At 38.8% G+C, this 20,210-nt stretch overlaps 2 protein-coding genes across 6 annotated transcripts; one reads left to right on the top strand and one right to left on the bottom strand.

The window, feature by feature from the left end:
* Nucleotides 1–1,305: 1,305 nt before the first annotated feature.
* parp14rs1 (poly(ADP-ribose) polymerase family member 14-related sequence 1) lies at nt 1,306–13,980 on the bottom strand (the record flags this gene model as incomplete). 4 transcript variants are annotated; one of them, XM_080902056.1, is made up of 18 exons in its annotated part: nt 1,306–2,527; nt 3,328–3,502; nt 3,739–3,872; nt 4,068–4,472; nt 4,587–4,682; nt 4,791–5,012; nt 5,599–5,775; nt 5,896–5,958; nt 6,313–6,462; nt 6,725–6,797; nt 7,464–7,685; nt 7,788–8,015; nt 8,227–10,454; nt 10,547–10,771; nt 11,171–11,425; nt 13,019–13,049; nt 13,598–13,698; nt 13,803–13,980. In XM_080902056.1, 18 exons carry the CDS (start codon nt 13,978–13,980, stop codon nt 2,238–2,240), a joined length of 5,253 nt encoding a protein of 1,750 aa, XP_080758182.1. In that variant the 3' UTR covers nt 1,306–2,237. The 4 variants fall into 4 exon arrangements, with proteins under 4 accessions (XP_080758182.1, XP_080758179.1, XP_080758181.1 ...); XM_080902053.1 differs by having other exon boundaries at nt 4,068–4,682; XM_080902055.1 differs by having other exon boundaries at nt 4,068–4,682; nt 6,731–6,797.
* Nucleotides 13,921–20,168, top strand: parp9 (poly(ADP-ribose) polymerase family member 9). 2 transcript variants are annotated; one of them, XM_080902059.1, is made up of 9 exons: nt 14,028–14,242; nt 14,788–14,824; nt 15,538–16,433; nt 16,638–16,856; nt 17,433–17,648; nt 17,865–17,925; nt 18,423–18,907; nt 19,045–19,204; nt 19,294–20,165. In XM_080902059.1, the coding sequence occupies exons 3-9, from the start codon at nt 15,543–15,545 to the stop codon at nt 19,587–19,589; spliced, it is 2,328 nt and encodes a 775-aa protein (XP_080758185.1). In that variant the 5' UTR covers nt 14,028–14,242; nt 14,788–14,824; nt 15,538–15,542; the 3' UTR covers nt 19,590–20,165. The 2 variants fall into 2 exon arrangements, with proteins under 2 accessions (XP_080758186.1, XP_080758185.1); XM_080902060.1 differs by lacking the exon at nt 14,788–14,824 and having other exon boundaries at nt 13,921–14,242; nt 19,294–20,168.
* Nucleotides 20,169–20,210: the final 42 nt, after the last annotated feature.

Below are 20,210 nucleotides of genomic sequence, written 5' to 3'. Positions count from 1 at the left end.
ATCCGCTGTAGAATGTAGACGGACGGCTACGACCTCCCGGTGTTCGTCTCCTGGCAGCGCCTCCCACTCCTGACAGTGGTACTCCACCGTATAGATCAAATCCTCCCGGAGCTCAGCGGAGGGGTTGTGAGTTGCTGGGTCCATGTCGTGGTCGCGTTCTTCTGTCATGGATCGCTGTGTGGCAAGCAGGAGGAGGACCCAAATGCAAAACTCACAGACACGGGGATGAACTCGAGAAACACAGCTTTAATGCTGGCACGGCAGAACACAGGAAATACAAAACTAAACTGGGGAAAAGTAAACTAACACTCGCAGGTAGACACAGGAAGATCCACACAACATGAGGGAGAACGCGACACAGAACTGAGGGAGACGCAGACATAAATACACAGAGGGTTAACGAGGGAAGTGGGAGCACACGGGGAACACAGGTGACACTGATAATAATCACGGGACATGGCAGGAGTGAACACAACACTGACGGTAGAGGTGAAACAGGAAGTACAGAGGTTCAGACAGGAGGAGAGAGAGCACGGGGAGAACACCAACATAACGGGCAGGGGAGACACGGAATAAACACGAAAGGGGACGAGGGCTCATGAATACACAGAGGGGCACACAGGGGGTGAGAGTCACAAAGGGAAAGCACTCAGGGAACACCACAACAGGGCAACTCAGGAAACAGAGCCTAAACAGGGAACAAAATACAAACATACAAGAAAACTAAGAACACTGGGCCAACATGGCCCAGGACCATGACAGTTATACTGTAACGGGCGATCGTGGCTCAAGAGTTGGGAGTTCGCCTTGTAATCGGAAGGTTGCCGGTTCGAGCCCCGGCTTGGACAGTCTCGGTTGTTGTGTCCTTGGGCAAGACACTTCACCCGTTGCCTACTGGTGGTGGTCAGAGGGCCCGGTGGCGCCAGTGTCCGGCAGCCTCGCCTCTGTCAGTGCGCCCCAGGGTGGCTGTGGCTACAGTGTAGCTTGCCATCACCAGTGTGTGAATGTGTGTGTGTGAATGGGTGGATGACTGGATATGTAAAGCGCTTTGGGGTCCTTAGGGACTAGTAAAGCGCTATATAAATACAGGCCATTTACTGTAGCATAACAGGAGGAGAGCATCTGTAAGCTCCTCTTCTTGCTCATCCTTCAACAGTTCAAGCATATTTTTTATCTATTTCCAGATTCTGTCATTTTACTGTAAGTACTGCATCTAATATAACATTGATTGCTGCATTAATCTCTTCCCCTAAACCAGTTATTTTCAGATTAGGACTCTCCGGTGATATTTTGAGCTCTGGAGACACACACACATATATACGTCTTGTGCTACTGCTGTTTTGTTAAAAGTAAAATGTTTTCTGAAGCGGCTAGTCTTTGGGAGTAAAAATTCATGCTTGATAATGACATTACATTCCTGTGTACTGTGGAAGAATTAATAAGATTCCGTACTGCTTACAGAAAATGTCTTCAAATTCAATTTTACTGCTCAAAAAAATCACATTGATCAATAGATCACACTATGTAATCAATTTACACAAACCTTTGGAATTGGATAAAAGAGAGAGATTGAATATTTATTACTTCTGATTGGAGGAAACAAAACTTTAATCAGCATCTCTGTTAGTAGTCACACTTCTGTTTTTCAGGTTCAAAACAAAAAACATACACATTGAAAAGATCAAATGTAGAAAGACATCTGGAACAGATGCTATTTGGAAAACTGAAAAAACTAAAAATTCAAAATCATAGCTTACCTTCAAGAGGAAAAAAATAGAGACCACATCAAGCATACATAAGCCACTTTAAATTTGTTATACTTTAAACATTCAGAACAATTGTTGTGCTTGATCATTTCTGCAGGTTTGTTTATGTGAGCAGCAACTAATTTCTTTTAAACTTTTCCTTTCAAAGTGATTCTTAATCTGAGCTTTACCTGCATTAACATGTAAACCTTTGTTACAAAGTGCATTACAAATTTTGTTTTGTAATGCTTTCATATTTTTTTCCATTCACTGATTAATGCTTGTATAATAGTTGGTTAAATCAAGCTGATGCTGATGTTCTTACATGTTTTTTAATGTACTGGAAATTAAAATCTTTCATCTAATGTAATCATTTTGAACTGTGACTCGAGGAGAGTCCAAGAATAAAAATATGGAGTAACGTAATCACCTTATATGTAATGACGTAAGGTGATCTCTAGTTAAGATTTGCAATCTTGTTCACTAGCTGCATCACTTGAATTTAATTAAATATTCAGGATAAGCTTGGATATCATGGAAGACAACAAACATGCTGGGATTGGCCATGTTGTCCACAACACTGTCGTACAGGTCAGTGGAAATGGTGCTGGTGCCTTTTGGTGGCGGTACAATCATGCCTTGTTGTCCAAGAGCAAAGTCCCCAGTCAGAACTCGGCAGACGTACATGAACTTCTCCCCGTTCTGATTAGGCTTGGAGTAGGTATTGCTGGCAGAGTAACTTGCATTGACAGCAAAGTAAGTTCCATTGCCGTAGCATGCAGCTGAAAATAGAAGAGAAAGCCAATGAAAAACATGTTTTCTGTTATTATTATTATTTTATTATTATTATTGTTCTACCAGTAGCAGTAGTAGATATTCTCAAAGACTAAAATTTGAACATATGGCATTGGTATGAAGCATCAGAGAAACTTCTGTAAATCAAAGTTTCTTTTGAAAGTGTTTATAACCTGCAACTCTTAAGAGCATTATGACCAAACAGGCATGTAAGATTAAATTCATGTTTCCAGTAGAGACCAAAAAAACAGTTATTTATTATTAATTAGTCTTCTGATCTGGGGCGATCGTGGCTCAAGAGTTGGGAGTTCGCCTTGTAATCGGAAGGTTGCCGGTTCGAGCCCCGGCTTGGACAGTCTCGGTCGTTGTGTCCTTGGGCAAGACACTTCACCCGTTGCCTACTGGTGGTGGTCAGAGGGCCCGGTGGCGCCAGTGTCCGGCAGCCTCGCCTCTGTCAGTGCACCCCAGGGTGGCTGTGGCTACAATGTAGCTTGCCATCACCAGTGTGTGAATGTGTGTGTGAATGGGTGGATGACTGGATATGTAAAGCGCTTTGGGGTCCTTAGGGACTAGTAAGGCGCTATATAAATACAGGCCATTTACCATTTACCATTCTGGGACCTCCTGGAGATAAATTCTTTTAGTAGTTGTTTTTGGGTTTTTTTTAGCTTACTGCTATCTCCTTAATCTAAATATATCTTTATGGGCAGTATCTCCACCATTTCCCACCTTGTCTCTATTATGAGCTCTCTAACAAAATCAAAATAAATGCCCACAAACGTCTCACCATTCTTTCCAGCGAAGCTCCTGTTGAAGCCACGGTCATTAATGGTAGCCACAGTGTCCTCGGAGGTGCCATGGAAAAGACGTCTCTCGTTGTTCTGGTGACCATTTCTCACCTCCATGTCACGCTTCTTAACCTGTAGACCGCTCCACAATGTAGGGTTCTGGATCCTCTCAATCTAAGAGCAAGAAAAGAAACAATTTACATAACATCGTCACAATGTGTCAAATCTACTAACACTTTACTGGCAACTTTTACATTTTCAATGAACATTTTAATGTCGTTTATTGAGATATAAATTGTGTCACCTGCTGCATTGTAAATTTACTTAATCCTGAAAAAACACTTTAATCTCGTAATCTGACTTGGCTAATGCTAATGTGATAAAACAATAGACAATGTGATTGATGCTACCTTGATAATGGTTTGTTTGCACGAGGCCTGGAACAGCTTCTGGATTTCATCATACTCCTGTGTCCCAGCTTGTAATGGGAAAGCCTGATTGGTGGCGTTAGGTTTCATTTGTTCCCAGTTTTCAGGAACATCACCTAGTAACAAATTAATTAAAAAAACAAAACAAAATAAAATTGTATAGCTTTTGGGGAGATATTTCAGCTTTCAGTAGTGAAAACTCTGAGAGACCTACCAGTAGGCGAAATCATGCAAGATTTCAAATGCTAACACACTGCTGATCTCTTATTACTACTTTGAGAGGACTAAATCTCTTGGTTTTATTAAAATACCTTTTAGCTTGTCAATTCTCTTTATCTCCAGGATATTTCCCTGGCTGTCAGTGGCAGGTCCTTTTGGCATGGTGACAGTGTAATCTTGACCCTTGACTGTAACTTTTACAGTTTGTAAATTTTGTTGCAGTGCTTCCTCGAGGTAGAAGTTGGTCATTTCATCAAAACTCTGAAACTGGAACCCAGACTGCTGATACTGCCAGTCTGCCGCAGCACTGGCCAGCTCCACTTTCCTGTTTAGTTCCTCCTCGTCTCTCACCCTGCTCATCATTTTAATGATTTCAGTGTTAGCTTTGAGCACATCCCTGCTGAGTCCTTCAATAGTGATTGTGGCTTTTGGCCTGTTGCTTTCAGTCCTTATGCTGATGTCCATGGTCTTCTGCATGTCAACAATTTTCTGTCGATCTGCATTAGAGAAACAAAGGATGGCATTGTCTTCAATTTCCATGCTGTGATATTCTTGGGATATCTTGTCATTTATCCATTTCTTTGCAGAGTCAACACTGGTTTGTGTGTCACCGCAAATGTGGAAACAAGTAGCCTCCACTTTCAGACTGTCAATGACAAAATCTTTGTCATTCTTTGGTTTGTCAGCACTTCCACCAGTAAACATTGCTGAAATAACAAATTTCAAAAACAACATAAGAACTTAACATTTGAAACTGATTAGAGATATGTGATTTGAGAATGTGAAACCAAAAGCTCTTTGTTCTGTGTATTTACATTTGAATTTGCTCCATCCCCAGCTCCACCCTGCTTTATCCTTAGAATCGGGATCAGCAGCTTCCCTCTGTTGCATACTGCTGTGGAAGTCTTTAAGCATAGGTTTCTGGAAAATAACTATGCGAACTGTAGTCAGGGGGCTGGCAGTGTTTTGGCTCAACACATCAGTCACTGCATCCAACATGGCATCAGCCACCAGTCTTGCCTGTGCATTGCCTTGACCTAAAAAAAAAGGGACAACACACATTGAAGACTGCTGGGGCGAGCCACATCGACAGATGACACCATTAAAACACTATTATTACTGTTCCTGGCTCTAAAATTTCTCCATTGAACCTCCTTTGAACTTGATGTTAAATTTGTTCTGTGATAAGGAAATTTGATGTATCTCTCAATACACATCTTTCTAAATGCAAACTGACTGCAAATTAAATCCAAAGAATCTAATAAAAGTATTTTAAATTGTATTTGAGTACACAACGCCTCCTTCTAATGCAAACATGTCAATAGAGAAAGAGCATAACATGTCATACATTTGAGGAAACAGTTCACCCCAAGATAACAAAATGCCTTTAGTTGGCTGAAAACAGGATTATTCATCAGCCTGTGTTTATCAGTTAGAAAGCTTCAGTAGGAAGTTAGGAGGCTTTTATAATCATAGCATTCATCACAACTTCCTGAATTACATCATTCCAGTACAGCACAAGCCTGTCAACATATTTTAGCTTAACCTACAAAAAATATCATGGCCTAAAACTGACATTTACATATGTGACCTGTCAGTGACCAAATGCTTTCTAAACCTCACCTGTGCCGATGGCAGGAAACGATACAGAGGTGAAAGAGCTTTTCACACATAACTGGAGTGCATCTTTCACAGTCTTGTTGATTTTTACTGGGTCTGTCTGTCCAGCCAGGTGGAGGATCTTTTTACACTTCAGGTTACCGGGGCTCGTCAATACCATGCCTGGGTTGGGCTCAGCACCTAAAGGTGAAGGTAACGTATGTTAATGAGCCTTATTAAAAATTTCAGTGTGTACAAGGCCATACTATCTGGTGCCAACTCTGAGTTACAGCGTTATAAAAAGTTGGTGTGATTTCTTACCAAGGTTGCGACATTCCACTTCAACAGCCGGACCAGCTGCTTCTAGAATAGCTTTAGACACTCCTGGAGAAGGCAAAGGTTACATCACCATTGAATACATACTGTACATATAATCTGAAAGATACAATTACTTTGTGACCTTCTTTCTTATTTGTGTATTATTATCTAAAAATACTTTAAAGATGTGGACTATATTTACATATTATCCTCTATATTGTACCTAAATATTAATATATAAATATATATTATGTCTAATATATAATATTAAATTAAATATTATTATAATATCTTTAATATTTATATGTCAAAATAAATATTTAGAGCAGGAAAAAAATAATAACAACCGCTGTTAACGGTTTGGCACAGCTCAAGCACTGTAGTTCTTACTATGATGACTTAAGAGTAAAGTTTTTTTACCTGACTTAAGAGTAAAGTTTTCATTGGAGGAGTTGACAATGACATCAGCGGTCTCCTTGGTTATGTCTCCTGTTACTACCTGTATAGTCACATTGCCCATTTTGGTCTCATGCATGTCTGAGGTTGAGGTGATTTTAGAGAAGGGGCCTCCTGGAAATGGACGAAAATAAAGAATTATCAACAATAAATTATTACAAAACAGAACTTCATTAATTTTGACTACTAATTTAATTGTCCATTAGGATATGGACAAATAATACAGTTTATTATTACAGTTAGTACAAATGTTTGTACTAACTGTTTTGTTACATTTCTTTGAAAACAGGCAAAAATACATCCATTTTTTGTTTAGTTTGTATTGTTTTATTTGGTAGCATTATATAGCAACTGCATATCAAACAGTGTTGCCTGCCTTTACTTTGTGTAGAACTTGTTGAACCACTTGAGGCGCTGGGAAACTTCTTCTGAAATTCATCACTGAAAGCCTGCAGACAGAAAAAAAGAAGAGCGATTACTTCAACTGAATCTCACCAATTTGACACCAAACCTGAAACTAAATAACACAACAGAACAAGTTTAATTACTACTGGAGGCTGTCTACAAAAGTAAGCCCCATGCCCATAGAAGAAATATGTGTGTTCATTTGTGTGCTGTACTTTATCTCTGCTAACTTGAGTCAACATGGTTAATATTACTAACAGCCTTCCAAGACGTTTTGATGAGTTAAATACTAGTATTTTATTAATTAATTAATTTTTTGTTACTTGTTGCCAATTATTTTTTTTAATTCAACCTTCAATTATACAAGTAGTCCCATTGAGATTTAACATGTACGATAAACATTAAAATTACAACAATAAAAAAAAACAATAGGGTAGCTAAAATTGTCTAATGACTACACAGTGATCAAAAAGTATAAAAATCTCTGAGATAAAATATCAGAGTATATGGATGCAGTATGCCAGGTTTTCTGGCATTAGATGATAATATTGTCCCCATATGGTCACTTCTACCCCCAGCAAAAGAAGATTACAATGGAAACAAAAGAAAAATAGATTTTACTGGTTAAAAATGCTGATGGTTAATTGACCTAAAAGATTTCTGGTTAGCACTGAGAATGTGTTGCTTCAAAGCTTGTTATTTTTTCTTACCTGGATAGTTTGTGTATCACTGGGGTAAAGTACAATCACGACCTTCTTCAGATGCTTGGGGTGTTTCTTTTTGCTAAACTCTAAGATTTTATCCAACAACAAAGAGGCTACAAGATCTTTTGGGAAACCCAGGTTTCCAGCACCAATGGCTGATAAGGATATGGAGGTTAGATTATTATCCTCTGCCATGTTCAAGCAGTCCTTAAAGATTCCTCTCAAAGTCTGTAAGACAGTTATATATACAACAACAACATGAAAGTTGGATCAGACAGGCTTTTTAACCTCGAAGCTTAAACGTTTACCTTATAATGTCAGGTACTTCACCTTTTCAGATGTGGCTTGATCCTTATAGTGAGGTGCGACTGCATGAAAGACTTTTTTGCTTTTTAGTTGGCAGCCATCAGTAATAATGATCTCACCAACATTTCCAGTAGCACCCTGCGCATCTACTAACTGCTGAAGTTTGGGTCCGGCTGCGCGCAAGATGGCTTGTGAGACTGCACCTCTGTTGAGGTCAAGGTCTGAAGACACAGTGTTCACAATCACCTCCATCTAAAAATGGTTAGCAGACTGTTAGTACATATTTATCATGTACTACCCCCCCTCCAGATTAACCCCTGAAATTTATTCAACATAAAGACACTTTATAGCAACATGTTAATAGTTAATGCATGCAGTCGTTGGTTCCTGTACTGGACAATTTGCCTCTTAATTTATTTATTATTCACTTTAATTAGATATAAACAGCCAAAATCTGAATTACCGTGGAAGCTTCTAGGTTTCCCTTTGTAAGAACGATGTCCACGCCTTCTTTGGTCTGCACACGATTCAGACACAGGTCAGATCCAGTAGACTGTGATACTGATTGTGTGGGAGCAGTGAGATGAGGAGTTTGTTGAAAATGAGAGTCACTGAGGTTTCCAAACTCCTGCCTGACAGCAGCCACCATATCCTGAACAGCAATGTCGTCATTGTTCACGAAATGGATCTTCTGCAAGGTAATGTCATCATAGTTCTCATAACAGTACTCCTTCACTGCTTTAACAATGGTGAGTTCACACTGCTTGAGGGGAAAGCAGCGCATTCCTCTGCCAATAGATGGAAGAGCTACTGAGACGCATCCGTGGGCCTCAGCAAATTCTAAGCTTCCTTTAACAACTTTGTTCAACTGAGCTGAAGCTTGCTGTGGTTTTTCATACTTGGGTGCCACAGCATGGATGACCTTTTGGCAACAAAGTGTTCCTCCTGCATCAGTTATGACACAGTCTCCTGGCTTGAGTTGACCCTTTGTTTTTTTCATTTTGTAAAATTCATCTTGTAACTGAGGGCCGGCAGCCTTCAAAAGTGCTGCTGCAAGACCAGTACTGTGTTTCAAGTCTTGATTAAATGGACTAACAACTGCCTGCACTGGGTAAGTGCACATATTTGCCTTGTAAACAGCAATTTCTACTCCTCCAGGCATCTTAAGTTGGTATAAAGGTGTTGGTACTTGTTTAACATTGTCTTGTCCACCACCTGGCTTATCAACTAGTTGAACCAGGCAACCAGTTTTAGTTTTGATTGTGGAAAAATAAGCTTCATTTTCCTGGAAGAGCTTCTTCACTCCAGACTTGTAAACATTCAGACTGTCAAAGACTACAGCAGAGACGGCACCTTCAACCACAGTCTTGCAATGTGTCACATTCACTCTGGATCCACTCAGACAGATGGCCTCATTTCTGTAGGACACTCTCACCTTGTCTTTCACTTTCTCCATCCAAGATGTGTTAAAACCTTCCAAGTATTTAACGACAGCATTAGCTTTGACCACAACAGTTTCTTCTATGTGAGCGTTCTGTGTTAAGAAGTCACCAAGCTGATGCTGAACCTTTATGGCACTATCCTTGTAGCCTGACACCACGACTTGTTGAGCAGTTGTGTTGATTCGAGTTCTGCATGGCTTACTGTTAGCCTGCTCTAAGTGACTGACCAGCTGCTGCCACTCTGGCTTCTTCAGGACATTACTGTCTTCAACATTAATGTACTGAGTTGTTAACAGCTGTCCTAGATGGTCCTGAGCATGAGACAGATCTGTGTCAGAAACAGCAAGGAGCTGCACCCTGTTTCCACTGATTTCAAACGCTGCGTTTATTTGATGAGATGTGAGGAGAGCACCTGTAAGCTCCTCTTGTTGCTCATCCTTCAACAGTTCAAGCACATCTTTATCTACTTCCAGATTCTGTCGTTTTAATGCAAGTACTGCATCAAATATAACTTTGCTTGCTGCATTAATCTCTTCCCCTAAACCAGTTATTTTCAGATTAGGACTCTCTGGTGCCAATTTGAGTTCTGGATACACAAGTAGAAGTTTGTCCATGAGGCCATTCTGACACAGGAGATGAAAAACTGATGGTGACACTTTGATCTCTTCGGTTTTACTTGATTTCTCCCTGTGGATCGTTTTTGCAATCTTGTTAATAATTTCAGAAAGAGATTTCTCCAGTCTGTTGACATCACTAACAGGACCAGCCACTGATAAAGCACCACTGTCTTTATCAGGTACTACAATCACATTTTCATTCAGTAATATCTCTCTGATCTTTTTCTCAGACTCTTTCAATGCATCTGAATCTGGACAGAACTTCACAGATTTGAACTTTGACACAGATTGTGCAAACGCTGACTTCACAGTATCAGTCCACTCTTTGATGATGGCTTTGGCATCCTTTTGCTTTAGTAAAGAAGATACAGGACTCAAGGTCACAGTGGTTTGGCCGAGGTTTACGATGCAGAAGTGTTTGTCCATTTCACTGCAAATGGTCTCTGCTGCTGATTTATTTTGAGCTAGGTATCTGAGGACAGAACTGTCAATGGGCTCTGAGATGGCAGCGGGAAGTTTTAGTGCAGGTTTGTCTTTGCCGTAGAGGGCCACTCCCAGACTTTTATAAAAAGGATAAACTCTGATTTCTTCCTTTTTTATGGAATGCTTCTTCTTGAAGATTTTTTGAACAGCTGGAAAAAAGAATGTAACATACTGTATATTATTATTCACACGTTATTACTGTAGGTTTGCAGGAACATACAGTGTAGTGTAAATAAATTACCTCGATGATCTTTAAATGTGATGACAGCAGACTGTTCCGCTTCATTAAGGAAGACCTCTTCCACATCCCCACCTTCATTTTCAAAATAAAGCTGAAGAACTTCTTCACTGAAGTGTAGAATGTCGTCAACTAGAACTTGCTTTGTGACTTCGAGAGGTTGAACAGAAAATCCCTTCTTGGTGAACATTTTGTTTTGGGGGCATTTTGCCACAAAATTAGCATTTTCTGTGAAATAGAGATTAAAAAACGGTTTAAGGCATTTTTAATAAAACAATTCTGCAGGATAAATCTTCTTTGTTGATTTAATAATGAGTACACCCATTTTTCAGAATGAAGTATCAGCACATTTATAATTAGCAAGGTACATTACACTACCAGTAGTCTGTGTTGCTTTGCTATCCTGTGCATTAGTGCGCTAGAAAACTTTGTCATTCTAACTCAGGAAAATAAAATGGCCACATTGTCCTGGAAAATTCCTTTATTACATTTGTGGCATATTTTTATGTTGTTTTATGTTAATGAGTGTTGGACCTGGTTATGCAATACAGATTTCAGCATCAAACGGCCGGTTAAACTTTATATTATCATATCATAAATAAGAACTTTTCATTCTGAAATGGGTACCTTCTCCACTCTGGAAAGTCACCACAGCAGAGGAGATGTCAGGAAAGAATTCCAAAGTGAAGTCATGAGACTTAGTGATGTTTTCCACCAGCATCTCCAAGAACTCCTGGTTGGTATTATCAAGAATATTCCCTAAAACGGCCGAGGTGGAACATGGCTCTTCATCTGCTGTATCATCGTCTCCGCCTTCCGTTTCTGTTTGAACTGTCGGGTTGCTTTTATCAGCACTCGCCTGTTTGTCTGCAGCAACATCTGCTGTTAAAGACAAATGTGGCCAAGTGTAACAAACATATACTTTTTAGATAGTGCAAGACTTAAAACACTTATATTTTAATTACTTATTTTGGTGTTTCACTCACAGCTATTGCTTCACACTAATCAATAAATTAATTAAAATAAGAATAATCATTAATATCGACTTAAAAAAATAATCAGACTTTGTATGGTCTTATTGACGTAATGTCTAGGAGACATCTAGTGTATCCTACCAGTCTTGAAGTGTAAAGCACACTATGTTAAAACAGCATGAAGCTTTGGATATTTTATTGAGAGAGAGGCAGTTTTATCACATAAAGCTTGTCAGCTTGTCTAATTTTTGATTCACAGATTCATTTTTTCTTTGTTTTGTTTTCTTCTTACTAATGCTAGCTAGACAGACAAATCACAAGCTATCTAGCAAATACAGTTCAGAAAGGGTCACAGAACCTGAGGTACTTTCCATGGTCTCACACGTATTGAATTCATCAGTTAAATACAAATATTTAACTTCAAATAATAACTCAACTAAAACAGTACAAATGAAAGGCAAGCCAAATAGGAAATGCTGGACGTGTAATACAGTACAAACACTGATTAGTTCCAAATTGTGTTTGGTGGTGGGGAGTTGCTACTCATCTGAAAAAAAGTGAATGTCTGAGAAAACTACCTGAGACAACCTGCCTCGAGTGGATGAGATCACTTGATTAATCAGACGCCCAGGGCTGTTGTGTTAACTCAGCTTTTCCAGTGTCACAAAGTAGCACTGCTAGATTTGTGAAGTGTTAAGTTAACAACTAGCTGGAAAACAGAATGTTGTTTGTGAAAGTCATCAGTAGTAAAATCATAACCAAGTAGAAATGCTAGCTTGTGAAATTACTTTACCTACGATACTAAATGATTTCAAATGGCGCTAACTTTAGCCATCAGTAAAGCATGTAATGGCTCAAAGCAAAGATGTACAAAGTATTGCAGTAATAGCTAACATTGGCACAGTTAGCCTGCTAAGTGTAACCTAGAGATTTTCTAGTATATATTGTGGTTGTTGGTGTTTAGGTGGGCGGATCAGAATATTTCAGAAGCTCTGGGGCTTTCCCACACAGCCACCTCTAGGGTTTATAGAGAATGGTCAAAAAAGAGAAAATATGCAGTGAGCAGCAGTTCTGTGGGGCAGCAATGGCTCGGTGATCTCAGCCATCAGAGGATAATGGTCAGACGACTTGTTATAACTGAGGGATGCTGAAAAACACAACATGTCACAGACTGAAGCAGCTGGGCTGCAACAGCAGAAGACCAACACTGTTCTCCATTCCTGTCAGCTAAGAACAGAAAACTGAGGCCACAGTTCATACAGACTCACCAAAGCTGGACAATATTTTTTTTTTGAAAGTGTAGCAATGTCTGATTAATCTGATGATATTTGTATGTTAGGGTCAGAATTTGGGTCCAATAGGATACTAACAAGGTGCACCTAATAAAGTGGACAGTGGTGTATACTAAAAGTAGATAAACTATAGGGGTGGACAAGTGAAAGGACTTCCTGATCTTTTAGACTAGTGGTTATAAACACAGTTCTGCTCACTCAGTACTTACATTTCTTCTTATCTTTATCAGACGGAGTTTCCTGTATAAAGAAAATACAAAAAATACACGTTAGTCACATTTGTGTGTGTGTGTGTGTGTGTGTGTGTGTGTGTGTGTGTGTGAAAGCGCCATAAATATTTGCTGGTCCAAAAAGTAATTCATGCAAACAAATTCATTGTCAGCTTTGTCAGGAAAACCGCACCCAGTAATGCTTTCCGAGCAGTGAGTTTGACTTTTACAATATCCGCACGGCAGGAAGAGAAGCAGTGTGCAGCACAGCTTTGGCTTTATAAAGTCACATGACTTCCAGTAAAAGATAAACATGGTCAGATTTCAATGGAACTGAATGATAATTTGGAGTCTGTAGAGGGGCTCAAGGGTCCCACAAAGCTGAGGAATAATTGAATATTCTCGCAGTTCCTTTTGAGAACAGGAGGGTCTGACAGAAATTAGAGGTGCGCAGGTTTCACGGCGCACTATCAACAGTGAAACCTTATCTCATAAATAGCATCGTCAATATAAGAACAGATTTGAGGTACACAGAACAGAACAGTTGTTGATAAATGATTCATGACAAACTTTTCGCACCCGTGATGATTTCTCTTCCGTGGGTAAGCGGACCGTCAGCTTCATAACGCCTTTTTCCAAACTGATCTGATGCGACTCTTTGGCCAGAACGTTTCTCTGATCTGTGACACAGCACAAACACATGTCACCATATAACTCCGTTGATAATAAGTAATATTGTAGCTGCTTAAATAAAGCAAACATGACGTTATTGTGACAAACTTACCCTCCTCTCTCCGGAAGCGCACCATCGCCGTCCTGCTGCCATTTTCATACTCCACCTCACACTCGCCACCACCGTTAGATTTCTTACTTTGAAAGTATTTCACTAACTTGATTTTTAATCTGGGTATTTTGGTTTCTTCGAACTCAACGAGCAGAGGATAGGAGTGTACGCCGGCCATCTTCACAGGCCGGCTGCTGTCTGCTCTGAACTAGTTTCACTTTTGTTTCCTGTGAAACGAAACGCAGTTTTTATTGACGTGTTGTGGCGTTTGGCCTTGAAGAGTTGGCTCAGACCGGGGTGCAGCTACAGAGAAAGGCCTGAAAAACACCTTTTTACACTTGGCTGCAGTCCACGGAGGCAGTTTGGAGACGTCCGCGCCCTCTTTTCATTCTTTCGCTTTCTCCTTCACTTCGGTACTTTCCAGCTGAAAGTGTGCGACGGTGAGTATCTGGCTTCTGCGCAATAAACCTCTCGATCCGTTTAAACTAAAACCTATGTTTTATCTAAGGTAGTCGAGTGTGTGTTGTTCATGGATTAGGTTTCCAGTCACCAGCAAAAGCAACTTTCGTTGACTGGTTGCGTGTTATGTTGCTCGCTTTTCAATGTATAAAAAGGGCGCAGAAACGTCAAATGTTTGACAGTTTCTTCATTTATACTGGTCTACCCGGTAAAAGAAAGTTCTGAATAACGTTAATTAGCAAGCTATGATTTTTATCTCTCTGCGACGCAGTGCACAAGTAGTGAGTGAACTGCAACAGACCCCAACAAAACAAAACCTTATACAATGCTGACTTAGTTTTGTTTTCTCTACGTAAATTGTACAAATGTAACATGTTATGAAAATATATAAAGTTGTTTAGTACGGAGTCAAGCGGTGTTCAAGCACACGGAAAATTGTCCCGACGTTGTTGTTTGTGGAGCAGGTAAATTATTTCTGAGTGGCCTAAAAGTGTCCGTTGTTTGTCTCTGTCTCTCTCTGCTGCAGTGACGATAGAACAGCAATTCACACGGAATTTTACTGGGTAGGTCACCTGCAACCACGTGAGCCGCATAAACTTATTCTCCAATGCCAAACAGGCTATTTTAGACTTGATAACACCACAAAAGTATAGAATACATTATTTAATATTCATATTATCATTATTATTATCCACAAAACCTACAGTGGGTGGGATCCTAGTTGTTGCATTTTCAGTGCAAATTAAAGTTACCACAGGCCGCAGTGAATCGTTTGACTGCATTGTTGTAATCTCTATAAAATCAGCAATAATTAACAATACTTTGATTTGCTAATAAACTCTATAATGCTCTAGTTTGATTGATATTGAATGACATCCTTTATGTAAACACTGCCACTCAACAGTGGGTGTCACTTAGAATTGCCTTTTTAAAAGCAAATTTGAATATTCTAATATAACATGAAATAGATCAGAAATTTTCTAAATATAATAATTAAATAAACAAACTTTAATTATATAGCACCTTTCATAAACAAATTTAATACCTGGTTTACGAGATAACACAGCAAAGAAAAATCAGTTATTGATTGTGTTTTACTTGTACATGTTTTTTAGAGAGTCTGCTCAAATATATATCTTAGCTAATTACATATTAGCTAAAATGCTTTCATGATTTATTACTTACTAAAAAGGCAAACAGAAAACAGCAACAAACTCTGTTTTAGGTGTGATGCTTCTGTCATTCTTTGATTCACTGACAGTCTTATTCTTTTCAGGAACCATGGATTATAAATCAGATATTGCTCTTCGTGAATCTTCACTCAACATTGTAAAACAAAGTGGACGTGCTCTGAGTGATATCCTCTACAGCAGATTTGGATGTGTGGCCACCTTCGAAGGTGTGGATTTTGAGAGTGATGCGAGCTTTGGACAGCAGAAGAGGCAGACTGTTGCCCCAGAGAAGAGGTTTTCCGTCAAGTTGCGTGCAGGTGTTGAGGTGTCCGTGTGGAAGGCTGATCTCACCAATTTCAAAGTGGATGCTGTTGTCAATGCTGCCAACTCCAATCTTCATCATGGTGGTGGCCTTGCTCAAGCCCTATGTGAAGCTGGTGGTACTCAAATCCAAATGGAGAGTGACAATTACAAATTCAAATACGGTCCCTTACCAACAGGAGAAGCAATTGTCACTAATGCTGGGTCGCTGCCATGCAGGAAGATAATTCATGCTGTTGGTCCACAGCTCTCATACAACCCCCACTATTCTGAAGTTTCTCGTGCTGAACCATTGTTGAAAACAACCATCACGAGTATTCTTCAGAAAGCTACAGAATATAATCTGGACAGTGTTGCCATTCCTGCTATAAGCTCTGGATTGTTCAATTACCCCCTGTCAGACTGTGCAAAAACTATAGTGTCAACTGTGAAAGACTACTATGAAAGATTTCCCCATCGACAACTTCCTACTAAGATCTTCTTTGTAAACAACGATGAGCCAACAGTCACAGAAATGTACATGGCCTGCCGTCACATCCTAGGTCCCAACCAATCTAACCAAAGTTTGTCATACAGCCAAGCAGCAGAAAGGAACACCAGGAGTTCTGCCAAAACAGCAAACATCCAGATTGGGAACGTTCTTATAACCCTGAAGAGTGATAAAATTGAGGATCAGAAGGTAAAGTCTTATACTGTTTCTCAATTGCTATTTTTATTAAACAGCAAGTTAGCTTGTTCTTCACATTTGTTTTTGCTTGTTTTTGTTTACTTTTGTGTGCACATTAAGTTACAGTAGTGTATTTTTATGGCCACTGCTTTTACATTGTGTATTTTCTTGTTCTAATTTTTTTTTCATATAATAATTGTTCTTGCATCCTCTCAGACAGATGTCATTGTAAACACAGCATCATCTGACAGAAACCTGAAAATGGGTCAGGTCTCAAATGCTTTGCTGAGCAAAGCAGGCGACAGAATGCAGGATGAAATACTAAAGGCTCCTTCTGGGCAACAAGTTGTCATTACAAGAGGGTACAAACTACGGTGTAAGGAGGTGTTTCACACTTTCTGCAGTTTCCATAATCAACAAACAGCAGCACACAAGGTAGATTATAACATGAAATCTTGTGTATCATTTTCATAAAAGTCAAATGCTGATATATAGACTATATGGGCAAAAGTACTGGGACTACCCATTACACACAGGAAGATAATTTCATAAACTGAGTTGTGGCAATGGTGGCATGCTATGACAGAATTATGTTTAACTGAGCTCTTTAGAATAACCCATTTTTTCACAAATGTTTGTAAAAGCAGACTAAATAGCTAGGTTCTTGATTTTGTACACCTGTGGTAATAGAACTGAATTGAACATCTAAATTCAGATTAAAAGTTTTGGCATAATACTTCTGTCCATATAGTGTAATATAGTCATTGTGTGATACATTCCAAACTGTAAGGACTTTCATTTGGTTTATATTTGTAACTCTAAACAAAAAGCATACAATATAATATCACAATTATTTTAAAATACAGTTTAATCCTTGGAAACACTTTCGAACCAAAAGATCATAATATATTTTTCTGAAAAATCATGATAAAATTAAAAAAGATGCTTTTTTTTTGGACTATATTAAGAGCTTGGATTTTCTTTCTCTATTCTCTTATTATTTCATTGCAGTCCCTTTCTGATTCAGTACGGGAATGTTTATGGATGGCAGTTGCAAATCGCCACAACTCAATCTCCTTTCCTGCCATCGGAACTGGACACCTCGGGTTTCCTAAACAAGAAGCTGCATACATAATGTTAGAGGCAGTGGCTGACTTTGCCCAAACAGCTCAAACAAAGATGGATGTTTACTTTGTCATATTTCCTTCTGACCGTGACACATTTCAGGTTGTATTTTGCATATTCTGTCAAGATTTTAGAATTTTAAGTAACTATCACTGTAATAGATACATATCTGTAATTTGTTGTGGTGGGCAGCACTGTTGCACCTCCTGGAAACTGTTGACTAGGTTTGTTTGGCAGTGCTGCAAGTGCAACTCATGTCATTATTGTTTTGTTAATTTTTTTTAAAATAATATATTTTTAATTACCTTTTCTTTAAAGGCTTTTGAGGGACAAATGAAATCTCTCCAGCACAAAATCTCCAACTCCAGCTTCAGACAAGGTAAAACAGTGAAGCAGTGCTGCTCCATTAGAACATTAAAAAACAATACATCAGCATTTTTGTTTTCTTTTTAGATTATTTTCAGTACCTTTGTAATGAGCATTTTTATTACTGATCTAAGTGCTGGTTTGTCCCTATATTCAGTTAATTAACTACCTGTAAAACCATAGCAAGTTAAAAAGTTAAAACTAATTTTTAAAAGTATTTTGTTTCAACAGTGTACATTTTGTCTTTTAAAGATATTTAATGCTGTTTTGCTAATGAATACATTCACCCTGTAAGAAAGGTGTCAAGAAGATATAAGCATAAAAACATGAAAGAAATAAGAAAGTTTGGTTGTTGTTCACTGATTGTTGTTATGGTGTTTTCTGCAAAATCCAGCAAAACTAATGTAGAAAAGTAAATGCATGGAGGGATGGTTATAATTTTATTAATCCCATTCAAATATAATTAAAATAATAGTAGCAGTGATTTTTCTCTTTTGTGTTCTCCACCAGGATTTGATAACAAAGAAGATTTTAGATTCAACAAAGCTCCAACTCCACAGATCAGTTTAAAAAGTCCTTGTAAAGAATCACTACATGAGGCTGAAAAATGGCTTGATCATCTTCTCTTCAGGCCCTCTCGCTCCGTGGTTATCTACAACAACTTCATCCAGCACCTGAGTGAGAAGCAATACCTGCTGCTCTCTCATTTAACCAGAAAGGGTGTTAAGTTTGAGGAGTTTTTGTCCAAGGGTCACGCCTGCCTAAAGGTTGATGGGCATTCAGCTGAGGATGTTGTAGGTGCTGCGTTGGAGGTGGAGGCCATGCTCTGCACTGTCCAGGAGGAGTTTGCCAGAGAGGAAAAGGATGAAATGTGCAAGTTGTTAGCTCAAGTGCCTCGTGAAAGAGAAAGAAGGACAAAAACAGTGGACAACTCAAGCTGGGAGTTCAAAGAAAGAATATCTGCTTTTAGAAATCTTGGTCTGTGGATATTAAAGGTAAATTATGTTTCATAAAATGTTCCTCAACTTTTCGTGGGTTACTATTAAGCTTAGGGATTTGGTTGCTTATTAGTTTCTTCCTCTATATAAATAAGCCTTGTGCCTTATTTCAAAATGAAATGTTCTATTTTTAGGTGGACAAAGTGGAGAACTTAAACTTGAAGAAGCTGTTTGACCTCAAGAAAAACCAGCTGGGGTGCTCCTCCTCTGAGAAAATGTTTCAGCGCATACCTGCACAGTTCTGTGAGATGGTTAGCCAGATTGGTTTCCATGCAGAGTGTGCACCACCTGAAGGTATGCTAACATTATATATATCAAAGCTACAGATAATATCATAAAAACACACCTAGTAACAAAAGATATTTATCCCTGTCTGGATCTAGACCCAAAATATGGAGAAGGCATCTATTTTGCTGGGACAGTGAAGGAGGCCATGGATGTTTGGAAGGAGGAAAAGGATAAGTATTTGTACTTTGTGGAGGCTGACGTGCTGAGAGGGGACTCCACAGAGGGTCAGCGAGGTCTCATTCTGCCACCTGCTAAAGGGACAGATCCACAAGTTAGGTATGACAGTGTGAGTGGAGGGTCTGACATCTCTGTCATATTTAGCAGTTATCAAGCCCTGCCCAGGTACATCATCACCTGTGAGAAAAAACAAGCTCAAGGAGATCCAAAATGAGCATATTTACTGTTAGAAAAAAGAAATGTTTGTATCAGTTATAGACTCGATATAATGGATATTAGTAGCAAAATATGAAGGAATGACTGGGCTTATTTTTCTCATAATGTATTGCTGAATAATGGCAGCAGCAAGTTATCAAAATCTATTTTATCATAGCACTGCTGCAAGGAGTAGAACCAATCACATGTTTATCAATCAAGATTAAGCTTAATAATGTGCGTTTTATATCAACAACACTGTAGTTTTTAGATTGAAAGGGTTCATTTGTTTAGTGGCATCTCATGACTCCATAAATTTAGACATGATTATAACAGCAAATACCACAATAAATATGAAAAGACTTTAATCTAGCTTTGTTTGTCCATAAAATAATAATGGTGGTGGTGAACTCCATGATGAATGGGAGAATGAGTCATAATGGACATGAGTAGTTACAGTTTTCCTGTGTTGATGTCAGAATAAAATTAAAATTTATTGTTTGTTTGAGGAATCTGGACTTATTTTATGTTTTGTTTTTATATTTTTGTTGTAACAACATTTACTGAAATATGGAAAAACAACTATTAAACACAGCAAAGCTTCAAGTGTGTCCAGGTTTATTTTTTTTTACTTAAAGCT

This window comes from Rhamphochromis sp. 'chilingali' (assembly GCF_963969265.1).
Source record: "Rhamphochromis sp. 'chilingali' genome assembly, chromosome: 14".
In the NCBI taxonomy this organism is placed as follows: domain Eukaryota; kingdom Metazoa; phylum Chordata; class Actinopteri; order Cichliformes; family Cichlidae; genus Rhamphochromis; species Rhamphochromis sp. 'chilingali'.
This window is presented reverse-complemented; position numbering and strand designations above follow the sequence as displayed.

What these genes read in the sequence shown, in the direction of transcription:
- parp9 (XM_080902060.1), top strand. Translation starts at nt 15,543, where the DNA reads ATGGATTATAAATCAGATATTGCTCTTCGTGAATCTTCACTCAACATT. An exon ending in CTGACCGTGACACATTTCAG is followed by an intron (nt 17,649 to 17,864) that starts GTTGTATTTTGC and finishes TTTTCTTTAAAG; the next exon opens with GCTTTTGAGGGACAAATGAA. An exon ending in AGAGTGTGCACCACCTGAAG is followed by an intron (nt 19,205 to 19,293) that starts GTATGCTAACAT and finishes GTCTGGATCTAG; the next exon opens with ACCCAAAATATGGAGAAGGC.